This window comes from Lepisma saccharinum, chromosome 12, assembly GCF_977018435.1.
Source record: "Lepisma saccharinum chromosome 12, izLepSacc3.1, whole genome shotgun sequence".
NCBI classification, from domain to species: Eukaryota; Metazoa; Arthropoda; class Insecta; order Zygentoma; family Lepismatidae; genus Lepisma; species Lepisma saccharinum.
The window spans coordinates 60,829,751-60,856,739 of record NC_139240.1 but is presented as its reverse complement, the minus strand read 5'-3'; the positions used below and the strand labels follow the sequence as shown (position 1 = coordinate 60,856,739).

Here is a 26,989-nt window from a genome sequence, read left to right as displayed (position 1 = left end):
AGAAGCTACCACTGCAGCCTGCAGGATTCTCTTCACATAGTCAACTATAGGGTTAACCTCAATGGGAACGTTGGGGATAAATTGGCCAGTCACTTTAATGCAAAATGTTCCGTGCTAGACGTCCTTGCTACCACCTTGTCACTTAACACATATAGGACTATAATCCAAAAATGTAGTAGTGATTAGAACAACGAGGGTACCAGTTAAAAAATATATATACGTGGGCGAATCAAAAAGTAAGTTACACCCGAGCCGCGTTCCTGTACTAAAAGAGAGAAAATAATCACGCTTGGTGGCAGCACTGTCCGGAATGTATTCTCCCCATACGCGAAGCAGCCATGCTGCAGCTGCTTTAATATGAGAGAAGTCACCGTGTCAGTATGGTGTGTCGTACTGAGGTGGCGTCCAACATTGAGGTTTGCTCAGTCGTCTGATTTTTGTGGACACGAAGGCATAATCAGAGTGAAATCCATCGCCAAGTTGTCGAGGTGTATGGTGAGAATGCAATGTCACACCCCATGATCAGGAAATGGTGCCAGATGTTCGAAGAGGAAAGAACGAACGTCAACAACGAACAGTGTGTTCGGCAGTCTGCAACTGTGAACACTATCAACAAAATGGAGCACGTGAATGCAATCATCCTTGCCAACCGCAACTAAAAGAGAGAAAATAATCACGCTTGGTAGCAGCACTGTAGGGAATGTATTCTCCCCATACGTGAAGCAGCCATGCTGCAGCTGCTTTAATATGTACAATAATTATTTTCTTTGTAATGTGTTTTTTTTTTTTTTTTTGCAGGGTGGGTGTAACTTACTTTTTGATTTACCCTAGTATATAAAAAAAATAGTCACAAGCAACATATCCTAAATAACATTAGAGAATTTATGCTAAAAGAGCATTTATTTACATATATTTTCTTGTTGGAAGGGGATAAGAAGTTCATGTCTCTTTCAAGGAAGATGCCAACGTGATTTCAGTGGATTACAAAAATGGCGCTAACAGTGGAAGTTATGCCCAAGTGGTAGCCAATGCCAGGGTGGTTGGTGCAGAATTAGCGAGGTAAGTGTAGGGGGAGGGGGGATTTATTCAGGCCTGGATTTAAGAGGAGGCTAGCTGTGGATTACAGCTCTTTGATTGATTGGTTTTTGCTTTATTTTACTTCGCTTTTGTGCCACTTTTGGCTAATTTGCGAAGATGGGGATGACTGATGATGTGATGAAAATGATGAATGGACACTCACAAACATCCATGTCCAGGCCAGGATACAAACCTGGGAACCCTGGCGTCGTAGAACGATGTGCTAACCACTCCCCCACAGGGGCTGGCTGTAGCTCTTTGATACTGTGTTATTTACACTATCAGTGGTCACATTGTTGTTAGGAAACTAATGGAGGAAAGGGCCTATAACCAGGATGAGTAATAAGCACTAAATTGATGAACATCGAGATATTTTCCATCATTCTCCCAGATCAGGCACCCAAAAAGCAGTTACCTTCAAAATAGGCACAAACAGGCTCTATAAAATTCATGTATTCCTCTCAGAAATGACCTGAGACATTTTTTTGAACATAAAAGCCTACATTTTCTGACCAAGGAAAAAAAGGCACTTTTAGGCCAAAACCTCAGCCTACTAATGACTTACATTTTTGCATAAAATTATAAAACAAATCCTCGAGTACAGCCTACCTAATGTTTTTCGAAAGTTGGTGCATAACATGGCCTAAAAGTTATAACTGAAATTACATAAAGAGGGAGCCACGAGTTGTTAGCCTCAGCTTTCCACGCTTTTGAATCTGGACCTAGACACATGTGTATCTAGCATTAAAACACATTATAATTCCCTCATCACATCTTGACTTTCAGAGTATTAATAACAAAATTAATAGCACTATTGAGGCTAAGTAAGGGTTGTTAATCCACTGAAGTTACATTTTGTTGTATATGAAAAGAGAAGAAGCAGTGTTATTTACCTCTGACAGTATTAGTGGCAAATTTCTATGTGATCACATTTTATGATGTACACACATGGTATACAAAAACAAAATTTCACACTAAAATGTTTTTTCAAGATTAAGCTACAATAGAAGGCACTATGTATCTGTGAAACTATTAAAATATCAAAACATAAACAGCAATAGAATATGTGTACAATGTTTTGAAAATCAACAGACACTTTTCAGCAAATTCCTTTAGTAGCATCGATGCTACATCACTCTCACATGCCTCAGCAAAGGTAGCCAATCATCCAACCACTTACAGTGTGACATGTGATCATCACGAGGTTGTTATATTAACCACATTATACTGTTGCTATTTCTGTTTCATTTGGTAATGATGCAATAACATCTTCTCGCAAGTTAATTATAAGTGGATATGCTTTGAGTCAATAAATGAATTTATAACATACTGATTCTACAGTATATACAAACTTACAATTGGATACAATTCACCAATTGGAAATTGTCTTGATTTTCCAATTTGTTTCAGTTGAGATTCCGATTGAAACCAATACATTCTGATACAGAGTGACAATTAATGAACTATATGAAATAAAACGGAAATTAGTGACAAACCACGTAGTACACAAACTGTATTGCACATGTAAACGGCACTACAGACATTCTGATTTAGGTTATCACATGTTCGATATGTCTGCCATCTCTGGCGATGATGTGGCACAGACGAACAGCAAAATTCTGCATGACCCGCTGAAGTGTCGAAACATCGATGCTGTCGATGACCTCCTGAATGGCAGTTTTCAGCTCGGCAGTGGTTTTGGGGTTATTTCTGTACACCTTGCCCTTAACATAGCCCCACAAAAATGAGTCACATGTGTTCAGATCTGGGGAATATGGCGGCCAAGCGAGTCCCCTTCCAGTGGCCTCTGGGTACCCCAGAGCCAGAATGCGGTCTACTCCTCCAGGACGTCAAACACTCTCATGGTCCGATGGGGTCGAGCTCCGTCTTGCATTAATCACATCACAAACACTACCTGTTCTCTCAAACTTGCGAATCAAATTCTTGATTGTTAGCACACTTGGACCGGTTGTCTTTAACTTGTACTCGGTCACAAACTTCCTTTGCGCCGCAATCGGACTGTTATTGCTCGCATAATAGGACTTCACAAGTGATATACGCTCCTGCACGCTGTACCGTGACATTTTCACTTGCAAATGGCCGACATCAACACGTTGCGTGCGCATGCGCATACGAATTCCCATCATACCGTGTGGCCAGCCATGCAGTTTGGACATCATCACGCGAACCATTCAGAAATTATGACGGTTTTATTTCATATAGTTCATTAATTGTCACCCTATACCACCTATATTAGGAATCTGAGAGAATCTGATTCATTCCAATTGAAACCAATTCAATACAATTGAAATTTCAATTGGAACCAATAAAAATTTCCAGCTGGGTGACATGATAAACCATACGAAAATTCTTTAATTTTCAAATCAAATGGAACTGTATCTGAATTATTGATTTAAAACTACTGACTCAAACTTAGCTCTTTTACTTCAATATATTTTATATAGCTCAAATTTCCTGTATTAGCACACACTTCATTACTTTCTGGCTACTTTATACATATTAAATAGTTTCATTTGAATAAATAGTTTAATTATGGTACCAATAAAAGTAAAATATGTCATGTATCCATCCACAGGTTAATCAATTATTTGGTACAAGTGCGCAAAGCATCTACCAAAAAAATGTATTTGATAGGGCACAGCCTTGGAGCTCATGTAGCTTCCTATGCATCAAATCTTGTTGGTGGAGTTGCCAAGATTACTGGTAAGTATATACACATGTGTTAAATAAATAACTGTGCAAATATTTGTTTCTTTATATTGGTTTGTGAAAATTAATACCTGTTAAATAATTTTAAAAATGGAATCATAATAGCATTGCTATGGTTATGCAGAGCTGTTAGAATCATGTATATCTAAATGTAGGATCCAGTACAAGTATTTTGTTATGCATGACAAGTGCTCTCATACTACATTCAAAGCCTGTATACATTAGCAGCAACCGAATATTTTTTTTTGGGTGGGGCAAGATTGACAAACTAGATTATAAAAGTTTACACAATATCTGACCCCTCTTCATGAATTTTGGGTGAGCAAATAGTCCGTCACCACATTTAAAGTCAGTGCCTTTTGTAATGCTCCATGACCAGGTTCTTGTACTAAATGGGACTCTTTTTTCAAGGACAGTACAACTCACAAATTTTCCCCTTATACTTTTGAATGCTTCTTGTATTGTTTATTTTAATAATCAATAGGTTTCTATTGATGTTGCAAATTTATTGTCATGTTTCATATTTGCATTTCAAAAGTAAAGTTCCACGTGTATATAGCATCGTGCCATGAAGGCACATTTAGGGGATGTGGGGTTGCACATTCTCGATCTTGGCCATTTTGGAGGTGATGTGATCAGCACCATGCTCTGACCATCTTTACCCCCAAGGTACCCATTGATTTGAGGCTGGGTGAGCATTACAGCCACTTTATGCAGGGACAGGACTGGAAAAATTCCCACCTTACATCGTCCACCCTGGGAATCGAACCCAGGTTTCCCGCATGGAAGTCAGACTCCCTACCGACTGGACCACCGCGGCTCCAGCATTCAAAAGTTTAATGGGCAAATTTGCGAGTTACACTGTCCCTGTGTAAAAGTCACATTAAGTATAATAACCTGGTCATAAGCATTACAAAAAGTTTACACTTTTGAATGCTTCTTGCAGTGTTTATTTTAATATCAAATAGCACATTTGTTCATAAACATGCTGATAAATGTGCAACATTAATAACTTTAACGTAAAGAATTGTAGAGCCTTTAATCTCTGCAACAGTCTTTGATGACATTCATCTCTCCTTTGTCATTAGAAACCACAACCATAAACTGGCGATTTCAAGACTGCCGACTAGGGTTGTGCAGGACAGAATTTCTTGGGTCGAGATGGGAATTTTTTTAAATCCCGACATTCGGGACGGGAAATGTTCGAAATTTCCCGAAGCTCTAGAAATCTCGAGTTCTACACGTCATTTTCACCTTAAGTGATTCTTTTTGCATTTCTGGTACAAAAACTAACAATTTCCGACAAGTTCCAGCATTTGCAATGCAGAAAATGGAAGTCATTTCCCGAAGTCGGGATCGGGATGGGACTTTTTTTTCCTGATCCTGGTCCCGACTTTTCGGGATCCCGCACACCCCTACTACCGACAAAGAAAAGTTGGTTCTCGGTTGCCGAGTCTCTATTGCTGCACACGAGGCACAGGGGGACAGTTACTTTTGTTCTCATTAGTGCAGGATGGGGGCAGTCAGAAAGGTTCAAAATGGTCATTTTAACTAAGACAGTGGAGAAGGGAGACAAGACATGGTAATGCTTAAGGACATTGAATTTTCGCGATGCGCGAAATGTGAAAGAAAGATGCAATTTTGAACATTCTGCACGTAACTACACCCCCAATGATGAAATATGCATGAGTTTTATTCGCGAAGAAATGCGAAATGTGTGCTTTACCACGAAATGAACGCTTTTTCGCGAAATAACCGTGAAATATCATCAAATTAAGTAGAAAACGCGCAAGAACCAGCAATCGAGGTTGTGCGCGCAAACTGTCGATTTGTAATGAAACGTTTGCCTAAAGTTTCCTACCACTTGGAGCTGAATAACGTTTTATCTTCGATCCCATCAGGAAGACGCTGCAAATTGGGATTTCCCATGCACATCATCTCAGTTCGAAAACTTCGCTCCCTGTCAAGCTGCAATCCTTTCTTGCCCCGAATGTCTACTCAACTTCCAGTTTCACTTAACTTGCTAGCTGTAGCAGCAATAAGATTAGTCTGTTCCCGCACATCAAGGGAAACAATGGTGTCATTTGTGTTCAGTCATGAATGAATTTTGTTTATCATCATGTGATTTTCAACATGTGTTTGTGTATGTGCAGTAGTGATTATTTTATTTGTTGGACAGCAAGGATATCCTTTAAATACATACAATGAATAAATCACTTGAGATATGCAATTTAGAAATGAAGTGATTTTGTGTTGATGTTTTCTGTTTGGTTGGACAGCTAAGTACTTCTGTATGTGTACAGTATATAAAAATGAAGTAGTTTATCAATTTATAGCTCCTTTGTATGTTGTTTCCTCTCATAATGAAAAAGTGTGTGCCAATTTTTTTTTCCACCTATGGTATATACCGCTGATCTAACATTTTATTTACCGCTCTCTTCAGTTTTTATTTACCATAAATTTGTCTCCCAAGTAATGCTTTTACTGTCAACTGTGTCATGTGCTGCAGTTTCTGCAGAAAAGGAATGGGGTGAAGTAGTAACAAATCAGGAAGCATAGTGTTTGGTTAGTTGCATGCATATTTATTAAATATCACTGAGGTTAAATATTATGAATAAAATGATACAGAATATGAAAAAATAGGTACTAATTATAGTATTGGGCTCCCATGTAGTCAATGGTTCCAAGTTTGATTGACTGTGGGAGCTCAAAAAAATTCAGTGTTTACCCAGCATTGTGAGGACTATTTGGGAGCTACTTGAAAAAAAGAAGTAGCGTGCTCTGGTCTTCAAAGCCAGAAAACAACGACGATGGGCTGACCTTGCGACCGAACAAAAGTTACTTGGCAGGCCTTTGCTCTTAAAGGGCTGTTAAGCCCGCATCACACGGAACTGGATTTCCAGTAGGTATGCCCTAATTGGCGCTGAACTGGCTACCAATTTGCTAGCTTTCGCCTCACACGATACTTACAGGGGATGGACAAAAATATGGAAACGCCTGCAGAAATGCACATTACCTTTATTAATATCGAGTAGGACCACATTTGGCACGCAGAACGACCTGCACTCAACGTGGAATGGACAAATACAGGTTGCGTATGGTTGTCAAAGGGATGTTGTACCATTCTTCCTCCAAAGCAGCTGCAATTTGTTGTAGAGACGGTGGGTAGCGGGCTCGCACCTTGTTCTCCAAAACCGAACACAGGGGCTTAATAACATTGAGGTCTGGCGATTGTGGAGGCCATGGCAGATGTGACACTTCATCTTCGTGCTCATCAAACCAGTCCTGGACGATGTGAGCTGTATGAACAGGGGCTCTGTCATCTGGAAACGCGGCATCAACATCTGGGAACAAAGTTTGCACCATGGGATGCAGCTGGTCACTCAAAATGGTTACGTAGTCCCTGGCAGTGACCTGTCCATGCAGGGTGATGATGGGTCCGGCAGAATACCAGGAGATGGCTGCCCAAATCATCACTGAACCACCGCCATGCTTCACTCTCGGTAACAGACAGTCTGTATCGTACGCTTGTGCTGGCGTTCTCCACACGTACACTTGGCCAGCAGTTGGAAACAATGTAAAGGATGACTCATCTGACCAGATTACAGTCTTCCACTGCTCCATTGTCCAGTTTTTATGGGCATTGCACCACTGTCTCCGTCTAGCAGCATGGTGAACAGTCACGAGTGGTTTGGGAATTGCAGATCTGCCATGAATACCCTGCTTGTGGAGTGACTTTTGGAGCCGTGGTGATCTTCTGCTTGGTCACAATCCTACCCAATGTGAGTCTGTTTCTGTCACGCAACACACACTTGCGTCCACGCTGGTGCTTCGCTCATGCGGTTTTTCCGGAAGTCTCGTAGGCAGTCATGATCTTCGAGACTGTGCCTCTTGATACACCAAACATTTCCGCTACTTTCGTCATGGAAGCTCCCACCATACGTGCAACCACAATTTGCCCTCTTTGAAACTCTGTCAGCTCAGATACGATTTACGATAACCTGCACGGACCAGTCGCTGAACTGTAACTGGCCCATCTGTCAGGTTGGCCAGGGTGTAAACCTTGCAGGAAGTGCCAGTGACCACAGCGACACCTATCATTCAGACGCAAATCGTGTTTGAAATGGCTACCTGTTTTATACAAGGTATTTCCATATTTTTGTCCATCCCCTGTATCAGCATACTTGTCGATACACTTTTGTTCCCATATGAAGGAAGTTCTAATCGTCTCATACCCTTAGGTATGTGGGATCTTTTGGGAATGTAGCTCACTAATCATCATTCATCCTTGATCGTAAAGCACTCTCTGCTCGTGGTGAGCTTGATGGTAAGGCGCTAGAGGTACTAAATTTACACACTTGAATGGCAACACATGACACTTGAGTTTCACACCCCTAAAGATTGGATCAGCATGGGTAATGTAAGGATATACCTGTCTCTGTACTGCAACTGAAGATCTGCCGTGAGAGGTTATGCCTGTGACTGTACGTAGAGTCTGACTTGCGACTAGCGTTAACACGCTCTCCCTAGAACCTCCTCCTCTCTCTCTATTCAATCGTAACTTGCTCCTCAATAATCGAATTAGAACTGACCCCGAACTCTCTGCCTCCCAGACATTTATTGCAATTCCATTTAATAAACAAATGCACAGTCAGGCCTGTAGCCTCTTCCTGGATTTCGTCTGTTTACAGCTGATGACCAGGAAGAGCTTCAGTGCTGTCTGACACTGCATTCCTGTGATGTTTCTGAATATTTCCTGATTGGAAAACGATGGTTGAATGACTGGAAGTTGGAGTTCGTTCTCCATAATAATTAAAAGATACTACGGATCGTTACGATGTCCCTCTCCGGAAAAGAATTCCCTTTTGAATTCGACTTTATGTCTGATCCAATCTTATAGGGATACCATTTATTATAAAAATAAAAAACGAAAACAAAAATAAAATGCCGAAAACAAGAAAATAATAAAGTAAAAACCATGAACCTATCCAAAGTGAATATCCTATAAACCCACTGACCCACAAGAACATATAACACAATGCATTATTTCTGCTGAATAAGTGAGTGGATCAGCGTAAAATAACGTAACGCATGCATTTGTTGATGTAGAGACCTGACGTCACATGGCGTCGGCCATCAAAACACACTCATTCACGTCAGAGCGTGACCAGCCTCTTGCGACACAATACGTATTTGTCTACACGAGACAGTCATTGCACCGTTTGAAGGTAAGAGACTCGAAATTACATAATAAATTTGCGTTAACATTAAATTATAGATACTAATAGCCTTCCTTCACCGTAAATAATGTGGAGCACTGAATAAGAAATAAATCGAAGCACTTGTATAAATACATAATTCGTTGCACCTGTGTTGCTAGTAATTTTTGGTTACTAGGGTCAACACGTATGCCGAATATTGCGAACTGAGTTTATCGCACATAAATATAATCGTAGCATGTATCACTATAGTTTTCCTGTATTATTATTATCGATGGATCACCGTCTTTATTTTTATATTAACAATATATATTTACTTATTTATCTCCATCCTTTACTATGAAATATGTACACACTCATATATAACACATGAATTAATAATTCAAGTAGAAATAATATTTAAGCATCGCAATTGTTACACCTTTTGTCCATACATATCAATGTTGTATTTATTCTTCTATTAAAATTGTTCGTTGATAATTCCATAAACATGCATTGAACACACGCTGAGAGTGAAAAGTCCAATATCTTTGACCTCGATGTCGTTCACCTAAGGTACGATGAACAAATGAATCGTAACATTGTCCATTTAGGATAATCATCCTTTATTCCAGACACGATGTTCAGCTCAGATTGACTATACTTCGTGGAATTTTACTGTACCTGAGAGTACAGTACCACTACGTTCTGCCACACTGTACTTGCGTGGAATGTACTGATGAAAGTCGGACAACCCAGATTGTACATTTCCTTCTGTCTGTCACTGAATGAACATCTTCCCTGTAGAGTTCTGCTGTCTGCGTTTCTCGTACTTGCACTTTGGGAAGGGATAATTTGGGGAAGTTCAAACTTAAGGGTAGAAAAGTGATTTCTTCTGGCAATGAAAATTGTTCTGCACTGGAATATTGATGAATACATTTTTGCTGCTGAGTGTATCATGTAACGACCAATGGAATGTGTGGTCGTATGTGTCCTCGGAATGGGAGAACTATGTTCCTGGAGGAATAATCACTATGTGTACTGCTTGTTTTTTTAGACAAACTTCGTGGGGTGGACCAATGATTTTACCCCTTTGATGAAAAACTGGAACATTTGGTGTGAAAACTTCTTGTACTGCTAACACTTCGTTGGGCGATTCTTCTTTTGAGGCTTTGTGAAGAAGAATAGACGTACGTTCGTAGAGTTGTACATGACATGGAAGTGTGTCAAGTAATATGTATATTAGGAGTGTAGCATGACACTTTAATGGAGGAATCATGTAGTTTACCCTCTGGAACATGTCGTTGTTTGTAAAACGTTTTACTGCTGGACTTGTAGATTATATTGAAGATTTTGTTCGAGACGTAGCACGACAATTTTGAGAAGCTGTGTAGATTCTCTGGAACGTGGCACGTCGTGGTGTACTTTACGAATTGCCTTAACAAGGGGGGGTTCTTGATCCCTTGTAGAGTAAAGCTGGAACATGTTTCAGCAGTCTGGCTCCCAAGCTGGCGAATTCTGTCAGGATGCTGGACGCGCTGCTAGTGGTTCCCGGTTCGACATTTTCCTTTCGGGTTTGGGAATGCCGAATTGTTTCCCTTGCGGCTGACACTGGCTGTTCTCTGGCCGACAGCTGATAAATTTCGAATTTGAGACAGGTTTAAGGTAAAGGTAATGTTAGCGTAGATTTAAGATAGGGTAATTTTTCCGGGAAAGGATTATTTTGATCCAATCTTTTTGGTACAACACTCAAGAATAATATTTTGCCACTCATGATTTAAAAATGCAATTATCAATTGAAATATACTTAAACTAGTAATAAACTCTTATATTATACCCATTAAAATAAATATGACAAACGCTAATTCCTAGTGGAAAAATATAAAAAGAAATATGATGAGAATAGCTTCGTGAAAGCTACCACGGTTATTCCAGAATCTAGAAAGAAAATAGGATAGTGCCTATAAAGCAATCGGAATTTTAATTTATTTTTGTCCCCGTAAAGTACCAATGATATATGTCGTGATTCGATTAATTGAGTTTAATTTATTATTGCTTGTTATGAGTTACTATTTGAGGTGTGACTTACTATTTGACAACGTTCTAACAATCTGGCAACCTGCTACAGTCTAAAGAATTTAGCCGTCATCATTTCTGCTTACGATAATTTTCCTGCTTCAAGTCTACATGTCTCCCGCGACCGGGGTTTTGCTGGCTGGCTACCTGATCCCCATAACGGGAGAGGTGCGGAGGGGAAATTCTTACGTTAGCAAAATTCTTCGTCCGGTCGTAGATTCAAGCGCGCAAGATATGTAAAGCCGTGTAACTGAACTTTGGCCGCTGCTGTGTTTCTCGGATGCCGTTGAAATGTACCCTTTGCGTCAATAATGTATTGCATGCATGTACATCAATGCCTAAGTCCTTAACATGCTTCTGCGTTTAACTGTACAATGACAATGAGGAAATAGATTCGTTTGCGTATGTACGCCCAGTTTGTTTATCGATTACTTCTAAAATACATGACGATTTGCTGTGAAATACTGATCGCTAGTAACTTTGCTTGAATGTATTGCTTCTTGTACTTTACTTTTGATGAGAAAACCAGTCTTGTGCATTTAAAATAAAAATACCATATTACTATACGGACATATGAAAACGTATTTAAAGCTAAACAAGTAATAATGTTATTTTTCGCCTTGCGCTTATTTTCCCTACTGGTTACATTTACTTGTAGAAGCCTGTTTAATCTTTGCTGTGTAAAAATAAATCTTATTTTAGTCTCTTATGTTACTCATAGTGTGCAAGTGGTCGTTAAAAATGTACTCAAATACAAAATTACACGGGAAACGATGCTTATTTAAAGTCGACCATCCCAAAAATAAAATAATTAATCTATAAATATGCGATAATTGCCTTATATTATGCTGACATCACTAAAAATGAAGAATCTATCATTCTCTCTATCCATTCTAACATATGCTTAGCATATTATTGTAGCAAAGCTTAAAACTAAAACCGTTGTGGTTTAACCATAATCATTCTGCGATGGCAGAATGGATTTCCAGGATTTTGGTCTAGATCCAATATCCGAAGGAAAATACTTGTTATTGGGGCGCAAAAAATATCTTGACGTCGACGTCTACATATTCATATAAAATAAATATTCTCAATAACTGGCGCTTAATACAAAACTTTGCTAATATAAATGTTTACCTTCTTCTGAAGTATAACTAAAATGTTAGTGATGTAACTACTAAGCTAGTATAAATTATACCGCTTAAACAAAATATTATCGCATATTAAGAAATTTGAATAAATTAATAGAGACTAATGCCTTAAAAAAACTTACTTTGTGCACACTTGAGTCGTGTAGGACCTATTTAACATTAATAAATGCCGTAACTTGGAGCAAAAATTGCAATATTTATATTTTAAGATTTAAAACAATCTACATTTTAAAGTTTTTAACATTCGAAGCTACAACGTGCTAAGGATAAATATTCAACTGTCAAACAAAACAATATTTCGGACAGAAAAAAAAAATATAAATATATACTAACAAAAAAAAATCTCGTTAATATGTGAGAAACGTCCACGCCGTGTGATGCTCTCATAATTCTCTTCTAGTTATTCAAAATAAGTTGGCTGTGCCTAACTTTGCTTAAAGCATATAAGTATATGTATATATGTGTACGGATTCATTCTCGTCACAACTGCTTACCTGTGTACGGACATCTCACGTCACTGCAGCCTATTTATACATCTATTACTTCTCAACTAGAACTTTTAATTAATCGGGCGGTTTATATCCTAAATCACGGTACGCCAATTTGTACAGCGTGTCGAGGAATATAATTAGCGTTTCGTTTCTTTACATATTAACATGAATTGAAAATTTTTAGGCAATGTATTCGTAAGTTAAGGTAACATAAGGCAAGTGACTATCTCGTATAAACTTGACTATCTCCTTAATCTAAGCTCCCTTCATGAGGTGCTAGGAGACTTCAGTCATTAAGAATATAAATGAGTGGTCCTCGGGGCCTTATACGTTCCCAAAACTATATATATAAAAAAATGTAATATCCTCTTTGCAATAATCTTAGCAGTTATTGTTCAAGCATTCTAAATCATTTACAAGTTACGGCCAGTTTTAAACAAAATTTAAATTAAACTTTTAAGGAATTTCAATTAATAATAATAACAAAAACAAAATATTGACTCAAACAAGCATACTCTCTGCCATGACTCGTTAAACTGCACCATAGTGCCACTGAGTCAGAGTCAACATACTTTAATTTATTTTCCTCGTTCATAATATAACTTCAATATTCACTTTTAATCCACGTTTTTAATTAATTAATATGTTAAGGGTAAGCCTAATCACAATCTGAGCAAAATGCACAGGAACATTAGATATATTAAAAAAAAAAATGTTTAAAATTACTGTAGCTTACTGCATTATTTTAACCCTCATAAACAACGCTGTGATAATTTTCGTATCCAAGATCATGATTTAAAAAAAATCCTACCTTTTACGTTCTAAAACCACTGTAAATGCAAAAAACCATCGAATCTAAATGCCTTTTCTTCTAAAAATTCTGGGAATGGTAAAATTTTTCCCAGGGTGGGAATTCTGTCGTGGCCAGGGTACAGGATTCGCGAACGAACCACAGCGCTACCAGGAGCGGATTGATAGGGAAACGTCCACGAACGTCCCTGGGCCGACCGCATTTTTGGCAAAATGTGGCTGCCTAAAACCCGACATCGAACCTTCCGCCACGCGGAATGCCGGACGCTCCTGATACCAAATCGCCAGCCCGACGCGGGTAACCGCGCCGGAGCTAGGGCGCGGGTTCCTCCGCATTTTTACATTTTGCTGATGACCGACGCTGACTTGAGGTCGATAAGTTTCATTTGATTCATCCTCGAGTTAGAACTCGACATCTATCATTGTTTACTGCACTATTTTTCCCCGCTGGTACTTAATACTTAATATAAATCTGCGCGCAACTTTCCAGATTCCGTGTTTCAAAATGCATACTTTTGATGGTAAAAGAAAACTGATAAAACCTTGATTCTGATAATTCTTAGGTGTGGTTTCACTTTTCATGCCCTAAAATTGAAATTTTCATAAGTGAAATCCTGCGTCTATCACCACGTAATCACCAATTTTCATCTCATTTCCGCAAAAATGGATGAAAGCCTTAAGCACCTCCATCCACGTCTCATGCTATTTTATCGCATTTCCGAAAAAATGCATGAAAAGCCCCAGCAAATCCACCACGTCTCATACCCTTAGGTATGTGGGATCTTTTGGGAATGTAGCTCACTAATCATCATTCATCCTTGATCGTAAAGCACTCTCTGCTCGTGGTGAGCTTGATGGTAAGGCGCTAGAGGTACTAAATTTACACACTTGAATGGCAACACATGACACTTGAGTTTCACACCCCTAAAGATTGGATCAGCATGGGTAATGTAAGGATATACCTGTCTCTGTACTGCAACTGAAGATCTGCCGTGAGAGGTTATGCCTGTGACTGTACGTAGAGTCTGACTTGCGACTAGCGTTAACACGCTCTCCCTAGAACCTCCTCCTCTCTCTCTATTCAATCGTAACTTGCTCCTCAATAACTGAATTAAAACTGACCCCGAACTCTCTGCCTCCCAGACATTTATTGCAATTCAATTTAATAAACAAATGCACAGTCAGGCCTGTAGCCTCTTCCTGGATTTCGTCTGTTTACAGCTGATGACCAGGAAGAGCTTCAGTGCTGTCTGACACTGCATTCCTGTGATGTTTCTGAATATTTCCTGATTGGAAAACGATGGTTGAATGACTGGAAGTTGGAGTTCGTTCTCCATAATAATTAAAAGATACTACGGATCGTTACGTAATGGCGGCCGCATGAGATGTAAACAATGTATCACTTCACATTTTTAAAACCCGATAACTATTCAACCGAGAGGAATTATGCTTCGTATTAAATGGCTTTAGGTAGAGAAGAATGGCGCTGATTAAATGCATACTTTACAATGTTTACTGTACACGTATGGAAGAATATTTTAGTTTTTTCAAATGTAAACATCGTGCACTCAGCATAGATGGTGTAACTCAACGCGCCTTTCATGTTGTATACGTTATACATTGTTGGAGTAACACTCGGAAACCACAGACAAAAACGCTCCTTTTCACACTCACAGATTATCTTCACATTGCGAAACTTTGCTCTAATTGGCTGTTCCACAGAATCCAGTCGAGGAAAGCAAGTAGCAATTAGAACATGTCCTTTCCTCCAAACCAGTCAAGCAGTCAGCCAGGTTGCTATGATTGCTACCTAGAAAGTTAGTTCAGCACCAACTAGGGCATTCCTACTAGAAATCCAGTTCCGTGTGATAGGGGCTTTAGTTTATAATTATAGTGAGTTTTTGGTTTCCATGCAGCATGAAAATGAACATTTCCCAGAAAATATTTTCAGTGTTCACCATACTATACCATGAATCAGTGGCATGCCCAGGGGGAGGTTGGTGGGGGTGATAACCCTCACCCCCTCTTTGGCCCATTAGTCCAAAATAAGAACATCAAACACAGAAAAGATTTCTAAAATACTGCGCAGGCCACTTCCATGAATTGATTTTATAATTTCTTCCTTCTTTGTAGGGCTTGATCCTGCTCAACCACCATTTGAAGGAGCTCACCAGGACCTTCGTTTGGATGCAAGTGATGCATCATTTGTAGATATAATTCACACCAATTCTGTACCACTTCTTCCAAAGGTTGGGTTTGGCATTATTGCTCCAATCGGTAAGTATCCATAAGATAAAAGAACTTTTAATGTTTTGACATGAAGATTGTAACGAAATTTATTTGCTAAAATATACATTTCGTCACATATGTAAAAGAAGTGAAGCCTCTCTCTTGTTATTTGTGTGGTTATAGCTATCACCACTAGAGGGCAGGTTACACTGACTTCCTGATATACGCTGCCTCCTAGTGGCAGATTTTCGTACTAAAATTGCAAGCTGGTTCGTCCTCAACAATCACTTTCGAGTTTGATAACTGGTGGAGACCCATAGTGGTTTGAGTCCCACTTTAAACTGTAACAAATTCAATCAATCATTCCGTGCACCAGAGAGAGAAGAGGGAGGGGGGGGGGGAGTTAAAGTCCAAGGTCTCCACTTGCAGTGCTTTCATTGGAAACACCTTGCTCTATACATTAAGCACTGAAAGAATAAAGCCACACTTTTCGGCTCCAAATGTGGGTGTTTCAAAATGCAGAAAGCTCTGGCTGCCCAACTGATGTTTCACTCATATATAAATGGCGCTCTCCTGTCAACATCCACCCTCCCTCGCAGAGAATGAGTAATTAAAGAGGAGAACTACTCAAATTTGCATTATTGTCATTTACCCCTCAGCCTCACTGTCTCTTGACCCTGCCTTATCACCTGCTTCGAAAATGTATTTTTTGCAGTATTAAGTTTGGCAATGCAGTGTACCAAGATATATTTTCTTCTTGTCTTCATAGTAACTGGATCAACCTTATTAAAAACTATATATACTAACTTTGGACAGAAACTGCTTCACAATGTTCCCATAGTGTTCTGGTGTTCCTCCCTATTGAAAAAAACTCTGTAAAAAGTACCTTCTTCCATAAGCAAGGATGAAAAAACCTGTTTATTTAACAAATCCAAGTAGCCCTAAGCATTTAAGGTTCCGTTGATGGAAAATTGACTAACCAATCGTCTTCCACACAGCATGCCACACCATTAACTTACCAACACTAACCATTCAGCTTTGATCTGTCGAAAATGAGTTATCAGATAAAAAGCATCGAATATTCTGTTTATGAACTTCCTTATGAACATAAACATTAGCCTTGTCACTGTGAAGGACTTTTCATTTAATGGAAGCGTCACACTGTAATTGTTCGCGATAACCATTCATGATGCACAGCTCTTCATGGATGTATCCGATTGAAATCTTGTGCAATGGCATGCGAACTTCTCTCCCTAGACATCACTTTGATCTCCATGCATTACCGATGCGCTAAACAAATTTTAAGGCATTTTTCTAACACCTCGAAAAGGAGCAAATTGGTACAAGAATTCAGTCATAACTTTTTACTGGTTAAAGATACGTCGAAAAAACCTTCACCATTGCATTTCTCGTGAAATTCTAGCCTGATTTGATATATCATATCACCCCCTTCCCATTTAAAATTCTGAAGTTGACTTCAAGATGGCCACCGACCGCGCGGGTGGCATCAATGTGGTTCCCCCTTGGCCTAATAACGATTGGTCATCACCATTTCCATGTTGCGCGCTGCAATGGCCTTGTACCAGGGGTGCTAAGTGACTTCTTGAGCCACCCTGTATATAAACTTCAAGTGCAACAGCCCTTTGAGGGCCATGATCTGCCATGCTGCTTTCCTTTGGGTGGCACATACCCTCAATGGCGTAACAGCCCATGAAGGCCGGTGCGTATCGACTGCTGGCCTCACTGATATCAGAGGTGGGAGATAATCACACCAGCTACAGGGTGAGGTGTGGCCGGCACGACGAACCCTCAGTTGTTGTAAATTTTATGACCGGGTTACACTACTCATTCGTAGCTCCCCAATTTCTTCAAGATGGTGGGTGACCACCAGTCCCATACACAGGCCAAAATCTCACGATAAAGTTTACGCTTTATCAGGAGACTCCAAGCCGAAGGTGTCCCGTCCCGTAGCCGGAACCCAAAGCATGATGCCTTAAGGCTCGGCTGGACCTTTGGCATGCAAATGGGCGAATTTTTTCAAATTTTCCTCTCCATTCGAAAAACTTCTTGGATATTTCAAAATATGAAACATTACATCAGCTTAGAATTCCTCCTACAGCATTGATGTGAAATTTCATGTAGTTTTCTTTCACTGTTGTCTAGATACTATCAATAGTTTTGTGATTACATAAGTCTATTAAACTATTGATAATATCTAGACAACAATGAAAGAAAACTACATAAAAATTCACGTCAATGCTCTAGAAGGAATTCTAAGCTGATGTTTCATATTTTGAAATATCCAAGAAGTTTTTGGAATGGAGAGAAAAATTTGAAAAAATTCGCCCATTTGCATGCCAAAGGTCCAGCCGAGCCTTAAGACCACACAGCCACAGAGTGGAACCATGGTTGACTGTATGCAACTTTAAATTAGCATTTAATGTCTGATTCAATATTTCTATTCCATTACAGGTGACGTAGATTTTTATGTGAACGGAGGAGGAGACCAACCAGGCTGCAAAGATGCTGTTTCCAATGAGACATTTACAGAGGAAGAGCGACAAATCCGAATTAAGCATCTCTTACTACAACCACTCAGTGGTAAGTACAGCTTCATTGGAATTCACACTGACGTGTTGGGTAGCATTAACGAACATAAGCAAGGAATGCTATAATAGCAGGGTAGATTGCTCCTAAGTGGAAATTTCCTCCTTGTCTCACGATTTAAAAATGGAGATGTAACTGGTGACGTAATCAGGTATTGTAAGCATAGTCCAAGAATGAACACGCATTATCTACTTATTCTAGTTCCCATTGCACTGGAATACCTAAAACAACCCCACTTCACAGATGTAGCAGTTGTTGAGTTCATCCTGCGACATGGGGCTTTATCCACAATTTTCCACCAGGGAAGGGTGTAAGTTTGTTAGGAGTATACAGCTACATTTACAGCAAAAATGACCATAAATTGGGACTTCGTAAAAAAGACAGGCCTTAGCACTCAATGACCCCTGTTTGTGCCAGAATACATTTATTCAGGAATATTTACGGAAATTTTCATTTTACATTATTTTCGGTGATTTCTAGTTATAAAAATCCAAGTCCTAGTAATGATAAATTAACTCGAAAGTGATAAAATGTATTTCAATGGCTGATGTGAGGACTTCAGAAGTGATCATGTAAATAATATATATAGTTGTAAATCCTCTGGGCCACATGTCTATGGATCTGAAATTTTGCCTTGATAGGACTGTTGCAGGCAAATACGAGGTTTATTTTTTTAATTAGGGGTCGTTTTGAAATATTAAATGAAAACATGCAAAGGAAGAAATTTAATTACCTCTGTAGCTGTTCATACTTCTCAACGTAGTTCCCATAGTTGTTGAGACACTTGTCGTAGCGGTAGATGAGCTTTTGTAGACCCTCATCAAAGAAACCTGCCACCATGTTAGAAAGCCAATCCGTCACAGTCTGTTTGGCTTCATCGGCACTGTTGAATCGCTTCCCAGCGAGGAAAGTCTTCAAGTGGAGGAATAGGTGATAATCGCTAGGGGCGAGATCCAAACTGTACGGAGGGTGGTCCATCCACTCCCAGCCAAATGAGTCAATGAGCAACTGTGTGGCCGTGCATTGTCGTGCAGCAACATGATACCGGAAGACAGCATTCCTCGTCGTTTGTTCTGTATTGCTCGGCGAAGTTTCTTGAGAGTGTTGCAATATATGGCTTCATTAACTGTTTGTCCATTCGGCAAAAACTCAATCAGAAGCACCCCGAACCTGTCCCAGAAGACGGTGAGCATGAGTTTCTTGGTGGAGGTCGCTTGCTTGAACTTCACTATTGTGGTGGATGATGTGTGGCGCCATTCCTTGGATGGTTGTTTTGTTATATGGTGCCATTTTTTGAATTTTTCCTTTGTTTTGGGGGAGTAGAAGGACTGGCGATAAATATCTGCCGCTTTCACATTTTTTGTGGTCAAAAACCTGATTACTGATCGTATCTCACACTCGGCGGGATTTTCGATCACCTGCACCACTTCCATTGTCCACCACAACCACACAAAGCGTTTCACAACGTGCAAATGGCATTTGTTTATATGCAAGGCCTGTCGGTAACTAACGCACATGCACAAAACACCAAGCATGCAGTGTTGCCAACGTGAGCACAAAACGGCCCCTAATTAAAAAATAAACCTCGTAATATAGATTAACATCCATCTAACACTATCACACAATAGCAAATGTCCAGAATATGGATAATATAATAATAATAAACTAGAAGTTTTGCAATACAGGAAAATACATTAAATTAGGCACACACAGGAGATGTACGACATAGAATTTTCAGCAAAAAATGCAAACTTGACCAGGACTCGAACCCTTGATCTCTGGAGCCGAAGCAGAGTAAAACAGCGGCAGCGAAAAATCAGGTGAAGCAGGCCGGCTCAGTGGTAGAGCAATGGCACATTATGCCAGGAAAATATAGTTTAACGATCTATTCTAGTAAGTAAAATGCTCTAGTCTCGTTTCAGTACCCCATCTCAGTTTATAACATGTCTACGTTTTTGTTAATAAACAAATATATACATATTTTTCTCGACAGATTTGCCAGGTGGATCTTCGTGTAGTCACAGCAGGGCAGTTTTGTACTACAATGAGGCTCTAAATGGAAAATGCATACTTTGGGGTCACAAGGGACGACGATCAAGGTAAACAAAATTCCGTTATTTTGATTCGATTTAATGAAGACACTTAAATTAGTTAAACCTACATAGAAAATATTAAAATTAAATAAAAACCAAACAGGAAAACCAGGAATCAGTATGATTTTTCACTAAACTAATAGTTTCTATCTTCTGGCATCTTGACCTATGACCAGTATAATTCTCGTAGCGCTGTGTGTGTGTGTTTGTGTGTGTGTGTGTGTTGTGCTGTGTTTTATCCTTTCCCGAGTATCCTCAGCTTTTAACCAAATCAGAATATTTTAGTTCATCAACATTACATCGAAGGGTACAAAATGGCCTAATAGGGCGATGCACCCAACAATTTTAATTCAATCAATCTATCAATTTGTTTCTATCTATTTAAACTATTTTATTATTTTCCTGTAGTTTACGGTTATTACAAGCATAAGAAAACAGTTTTTCATTGTGACGTTTCAGGAGAACACACGCTCCCTTCATCAGACATTTATTTTTATTTTGACTAAAGATACATTTATAACAATGGTTAGCAATTTTTTAAACAAAAAGAATCTGTTATATAATGGATGTTGTCAATGTTACATTGTTGTAATATAGCACCTTAACTGTGAAAAGAAGCAGTGTTTTATTTTTATTTCAGATAAAAAAAAATTGATCACATTATTTTCTTATTTAAAATTATGAATCCCAAATATCATCAAATTCAAATTCATCATTGTTTTAACAAAGTGTCTTGATGTTTTCTGTTACATTAAATTTTAAGGATGGTGGCTTACTCCATTTGTGAAAAAGAAAACTCCATACTGGATTTATGTTACCATTTTCATTATTTAATTTATTCCAGTGTTCTTCTGCAATGAAGGAAGCTTCCCAGACATTCAACTCTATGTTTCCCGTCAATATTTTTAAAACCATTCTCTTTTTAATCAAATGCTTCTCTTGGATGATGTGAGCTGACAAACCTGTTCTTGGGTTTAGATTTATAATGTCCAAATCGTGTTCGTGCCATCTTATTGCCATTTTCCTTGCTGTTTGTCCCACATAATCTTTTGAACATGAACAACTTATATTATATATTCCTGTGGTTTCCACATCTGGTAGAGAGTTTTTCATTTTGAATTCATTAAATGTACATTCCAAACTTCTTGGTGATCTAAAAACAATTTTGAAATTATGTAATAATTAGGCCATTTTGTACCCTTCGATGTAATATAAGTTGAAATAACAATGTAATTTCTTTCCTTGATCTGCAAATTAAGACAACTGACTCAACAATTCAAACATCAGTCATAGGAAAAAAATTAGCAGGGGAAAAATACATCCATGCCAATTCAGAACATTCGTGTATAACAATGGATAACATATTTTTAAATTTTTTTCCTGAGAGCACAAAGACTATGTTCTAATAATAAGGATATCAAAAATGAAGAAGAAAAGCTTTTTAATATAGCAGAAGAAAATGGCTTTCACACTAATAGAATAAACCAAATCAAAAAACAAGTCGCAAGAAAACTAAAGGAAAAGAGAAATATGGACAAAGATGAAAAATCTGTTGAAAAGAAATTTATGTGCATTCCATTCCACAAGGGATTCTCACATAAAATTACCAAAATTTTTAGAAGTTTTAATTTCAAAATTGTTTTTAGATCACCAAGAAGTTTGGAATGGACATTTAATGAATTCAAAATGAGAAACTCTCTACCAGATGTGGAAACCACAGGAATATATAATATAAGTTGTTCATGTTCAAAAGATTATGTGGGACAAACAGCAAGGAAAATGGCAATAAGATGGCACGAACACGATTTGGACATTATAAATCTAAACCCAAGAACAGGTTTGTCAGCTCACATCATCCAAGAGAAGCATTTGATTAAAAAGAGAAGGGTTTTAAAAAGATTGACGGGGAACATAGAGTTGAATGTCTGTGAAGCTTCCTTCATTGAAGAAGAACACTGGAATAAATTAAATAATGAAAATGGTAACATAAATCCAGTATGGAGTTTTCTTTTTCACAAATGGAGTAAGCCACCATCCTTAAAATTTAATGTAACAGAAAACATCAAGACACTTTGTTAAAACAACGATGAATTTGAATTTGATGATATTTGGGATTCATAATTTTAAATAAGAAAATAATGTGATCAAATTTTTTTTATCTGAAATAAAAATGAAACAGACTGCTTTTTTTTCACAGTTAAGGTGCTATATTACAACAATGTAACATTGACAACATCCATTATAGAACTGATTCTTTTTGTTTAAAAAATTGCTAACCATTGTTATAACTGTATCTTTAGTCAAAATGAAAATAAATGTCTGATGAAGGGAGCGTGTGTTCTCCTGAAACGTCACAACGAAAAACTGTTTTCTTATGCTTGTAATAACCGTAAACTACAGGAAAATAATTCTACAATGCAAGCAATGCATACATACAAGAAAAACTAAACTATTTTATGTGAGTTTTCAACCTCTTGGGTAGATTATGAAGAAGATGAATGAAGAACTAACAATGGAACAATACAATGATATATTTATGCCTTACAGCATTCCAAACAGAAGCATCTGGCTTTGTAGCATTATTATGCTGACTACTCCAACAGAAAAGGTAACTTGTTACAGGAGTGTGCACAGGGCCTGCATCACGGAAATTTTTGGAGGGGGACAAAATTTTATACCAATTCTATATCTTCACGCAAAAATGGGGGGTTGTTTTGTTTGACTTGTTATTGATGTTTAGTGAAATGTACAGTATTTCTACCTACCTGTGGGTGATCTCGACGATGGGGTTGAAATGAAGCACCACCTCTTATGCCTTTAGAATCGGTTTGGTAGGGGAGGCGGGGGGCATGATGTTTGCATTAATACAGGCTTAGTCAAGCAGACAGACTGCTAAGAATAAGGTTCAGTACACTAACAATGGCAGTGAGTCTGAGCACTTTTGTACGTTTTATGTTAGCAAACATGAAAGTGAGCCTAAAATACTTTAAGTAAACATATATTGCTTTTGCTTACCTAAATGTGTCTGTATTATATTGTTACGCAAATTTTGTCTGACCAAATAATTCAGCACAAAGGGGGGAGTGCATCATAGGTATTGGGGGGGGGGCACCACTGACTTGTTAGTCTTAAGAAAGGGGTGGAGATTACATCAATTCTTCACCACAAATACATACTTGTAAATGAATTTTACTTTGCTTTGTCATAATTTCACATTTTTAATGGTGTAGTATAACACCAAAGCACACACAAAAATGATAAATAATATTACCACTAGTTTTGTGAATAATTTAATTAGTAATTTACTGTTGTACCCAGCTGTAAAACAGTAAAATATATGTTTCAGAGAATGGATGTTGAAGATTTTAAAACTATAAAGATTTGAGGCAGGAGAAAGACAATTTGAAATAAGGAGAAATGGGAGATGATTGTGCAGAAAATCAAGGCAGATTAGAGACTGCAGAGAGACAGAAGAATACAGAAAACAATGTAAAATAAGCCAAAGGCATCTATAAGAAATTTCACACCAAAGTAACAAGTGACATGCTACATATGTCACTTGGAAATGGACCAATCAACAGAAACATTTCACACTGTTGTGACGAGGCACACCGCAAAAGCCTCCATTTCATTGGTGAAATACTCAAGTAACACAAAACACATGCTGTTTGTGCTGCAATGATTGATTTGGTTTATTTTATTTTGTAAATAATTGCAAAGATGAGGATGATATGATGAAATTGATGAAGGGACACTCACAAAAAACATCCATGCCCAGGTTGTGATTCAAACCCAGGACCAGAAATGAACTATGTAAAGTTAAATTAAAGTGCTCCCCTGTGCTTTGCACCACGCCATGAAGGCGTATAGGGGGTGTGGAGTTAGGGTCCCACACTTTCTTGATCATGGCTGAAGGTGGGCCTTTACCCCCCAGAGTTCGCTCCAGGTACCCACTTTATCCCCTGCCAGGGATCGAACCCGGGTCTCTCACATGGTAGTCAGACGACAACTACTATGGCTCACGAAAGTGAACTATGAACTCAATAAAACAACACATGCTGTATGTACATGCGAGTGTGTATGCATTGTTAATCAATGGTTTCACTAATAATATACACTTTATAATAAAAATAATCCCATTACGTGGCAGGTGAGGTTCAGCCACAGGATGTTCTATCATCTAGCCCTTGTTACACGAGTTATTTCATGTGAACTGGACTTGATTGCACAGAGCCAACATATACTTGATTCTGTGTTTCACTGTAATCAAATTGTCTATGTAATTGCTGCTAAGCAGAAGAGCAAGGTGTTGGTTAATTTTTAAAACCCACGGAATAAATTACAGCACCAGTTGGTATTAGCACCTTGTGGTACATTCTCAATAAATCAATACTATTTTCTTGATTAATTGATTGAATTAAGTTATTTTACTTCACTTGTCTGACACTTTTGGTTAATCGCGACAATAAGGATGAATGATGAAATTGATAAAGGGACACTCACAAAGCTGGGATTTGAAACTTGGCCCCCTGGCCCCCCCCACAGAGATCAGCAATACTATTTTCTTGTTACTAGTTTAGTTCCATTTACACATACAAGTTTCGCACTTTAAACTGTAGGTCCATTCCCGATTAGCCTTGCTGTGCATAAAGTGGACTTAAAAACACCACATCAATCAATCAATCAAAGTTTTGGCCAGGATGATCTGTATTAATAGCACAATGTTATTTCAGTCATTCTAGATACTTCAAACAACTTCAAGAGAGGTGTCTACCAAGTACTTGCACAAAAATTGGACTTGACACGCAGTACTTTCCTGCGAAAGGAGTGTTTCAAGTTGAAACAAACCCTTCTCCACCATTCTGCAGTAAGTATGAGGAAAAATATCAAATTTTACCTAATAATGAACTAGAAAAATAACAACTTAATGGTATTACTACTTCCATGCAATGTTTTCAATCCTTTCTCCCTCTCTCACCCACACAAACACTCCACCATCAGTTTTGCTATACTGCAGAAAATAAAATCAACCCTTGCTCCAATAAAAATTGGTGATGCAAGTTGTGCATCAAATTTCACAACTGCCCACAATATTTCCACAGGAGCAGTGTATGTACGTTAACACTTTTGAATGGTCATGGCATTAATGGAATTAGTCACTGAAAACCTCTAAAATAGGCACGTAAATAAGACACCATAAATAATGTAATGAAATGACAAAATGCACAAATTAGGTAGTGAACATGAACTTGTTACTTCAATATTTTTTTTCGCTCGTACACACAAAAAAATCCATTTGTATCAGCACTACAACTGACCATTAGGAACATTTCTAAACGTTGAATAAATGCTCTCGGGTCATCAACCAGGTCAATTCTGGAACAGTTTATAACCTACCACTTCTATCTTGAAGATGAGAGTGACATTAACTCTTGAAAAATCGGAAACTGTTCCAGAATGGGCTTGGTCGATAGTCCGAGAGAATTTGTTCATCATTCATTGCCAGGAAAGCTTCAAGACCTATTTTTCTAAATGTTGTTCTGCTGGCTGTAAAAATATTCTTCTAAGGAAAAGTCCTTCTTTTTTTCACTGGAAGTTACAGCTCAGCTCAACATTTGGCCGACGGAAGCAAAACAGTTTTTGAAATTTTCTTTTCTTTTGAAAAATTGCTACAATATTCCAAATTCTGAAAAATTACATTTACTTAGAATTTCTTCCAGAGGATTTATTTTAATCTTCACATACTTTGATTTTGCTGTTGTCTAGAATATCTAGACTACAGAAAACGCAAACTACAAGAAGATTCACGTGAATCCTCTACAAGCAATTCTAAGCAGATGAAACAAATAAAATATGAAGTATCATAATTTTCAGCACACGAAATTTTGAAAATGGCTTTGCTGGCATCGGCTAAATGTCCAACCGAGCCTTAACTTTCAGTGAATTAGCAAGTACTTTTTCCCCGATAGAAGAATATTAAAACAAACATGAGAACAACATTTAGACTTAGACTAGATCCCTGCTTGCGTAATTATTTTATTCCTGCTAAATTTAAGTTATTTAGTTTTCTCAACAAGCTAGCAGATAAATTAATGCGAAAAAATTGGCACACTTTTGTATTTGACCTTTACAGATTATGGTGATAGTGTAACTACTAACTGACCTACTGTATCATGTGATAGAAAAAATATAAGTGTATTCAATTAACTTCAAGTTCTGAAAATGCATCAAAAAGATTTCTTATACTTTGTTATTCCTTTTTTACAGTTCAAGAACCTACAAACAATGATGTAATGGATCTTTATATCACAAAGAACTACAGATAGCAACTGCAACTGAAGGAATATTTGTTGACCTGTTTCATTTGTTGTGCATTTTGTAATAGATTACATGACTTTGCACCAGTACAAATCATATTAAAAGACATTCACTTACCCAATGCTTTCTATTTTGTATTCACAGCTTTACTCAAATAACCTTAGACAACATGCATGCAATTTATTTTATGACGTTAGTTGCATAGACCG

General features: G+C 38.1%; 1 protein-coding gene across 2 annotated transcripts in view; it reads left to right on the top strand.

The window, feature by feature from the left end:
- Positions 1–26,891, top strand: part of LOC145996503 (inactive pancreatic lipase-related protein 1-like) — a 66,750-nt gene extending 39,859 nt beyond the window's left edge. For both annotated transcript variants that reach the window (XM_083133005.1, XM_083133006.1), the window contains 7 exons: positions 956–1,059; positions 3,674–3,801; positions 15,667–15,810; positions 18,235–18,363; positions 20,363–20,468; positions 25,196–25,329; positions 26,730–26,891. In XM_083133005.1, the coding sequence (XP_082989131.1) occupies positions 956–1,059; positions 3,674–3,801; positions 15,667–15,810; positions 18,235–18,363; positions 20,363–20,468; positions 25,196–25,329; positions 26,730–26,788 (804 nt within the window). In that variant the 3' untranslated portion in view covers positions 26,789–26,891. The remainder of the gene's footprint in view (positions 1–955; positions 1,060–3,673; positions 3,802–15,666; positions 15,811–18,234; positions 18,364–20,362; positions 20,469–25,195; positions 25,330–26,729) is intronic.
- The last annotated feature ends 98 nt before the right edge of the window (positions 26,892–26,989 follow it).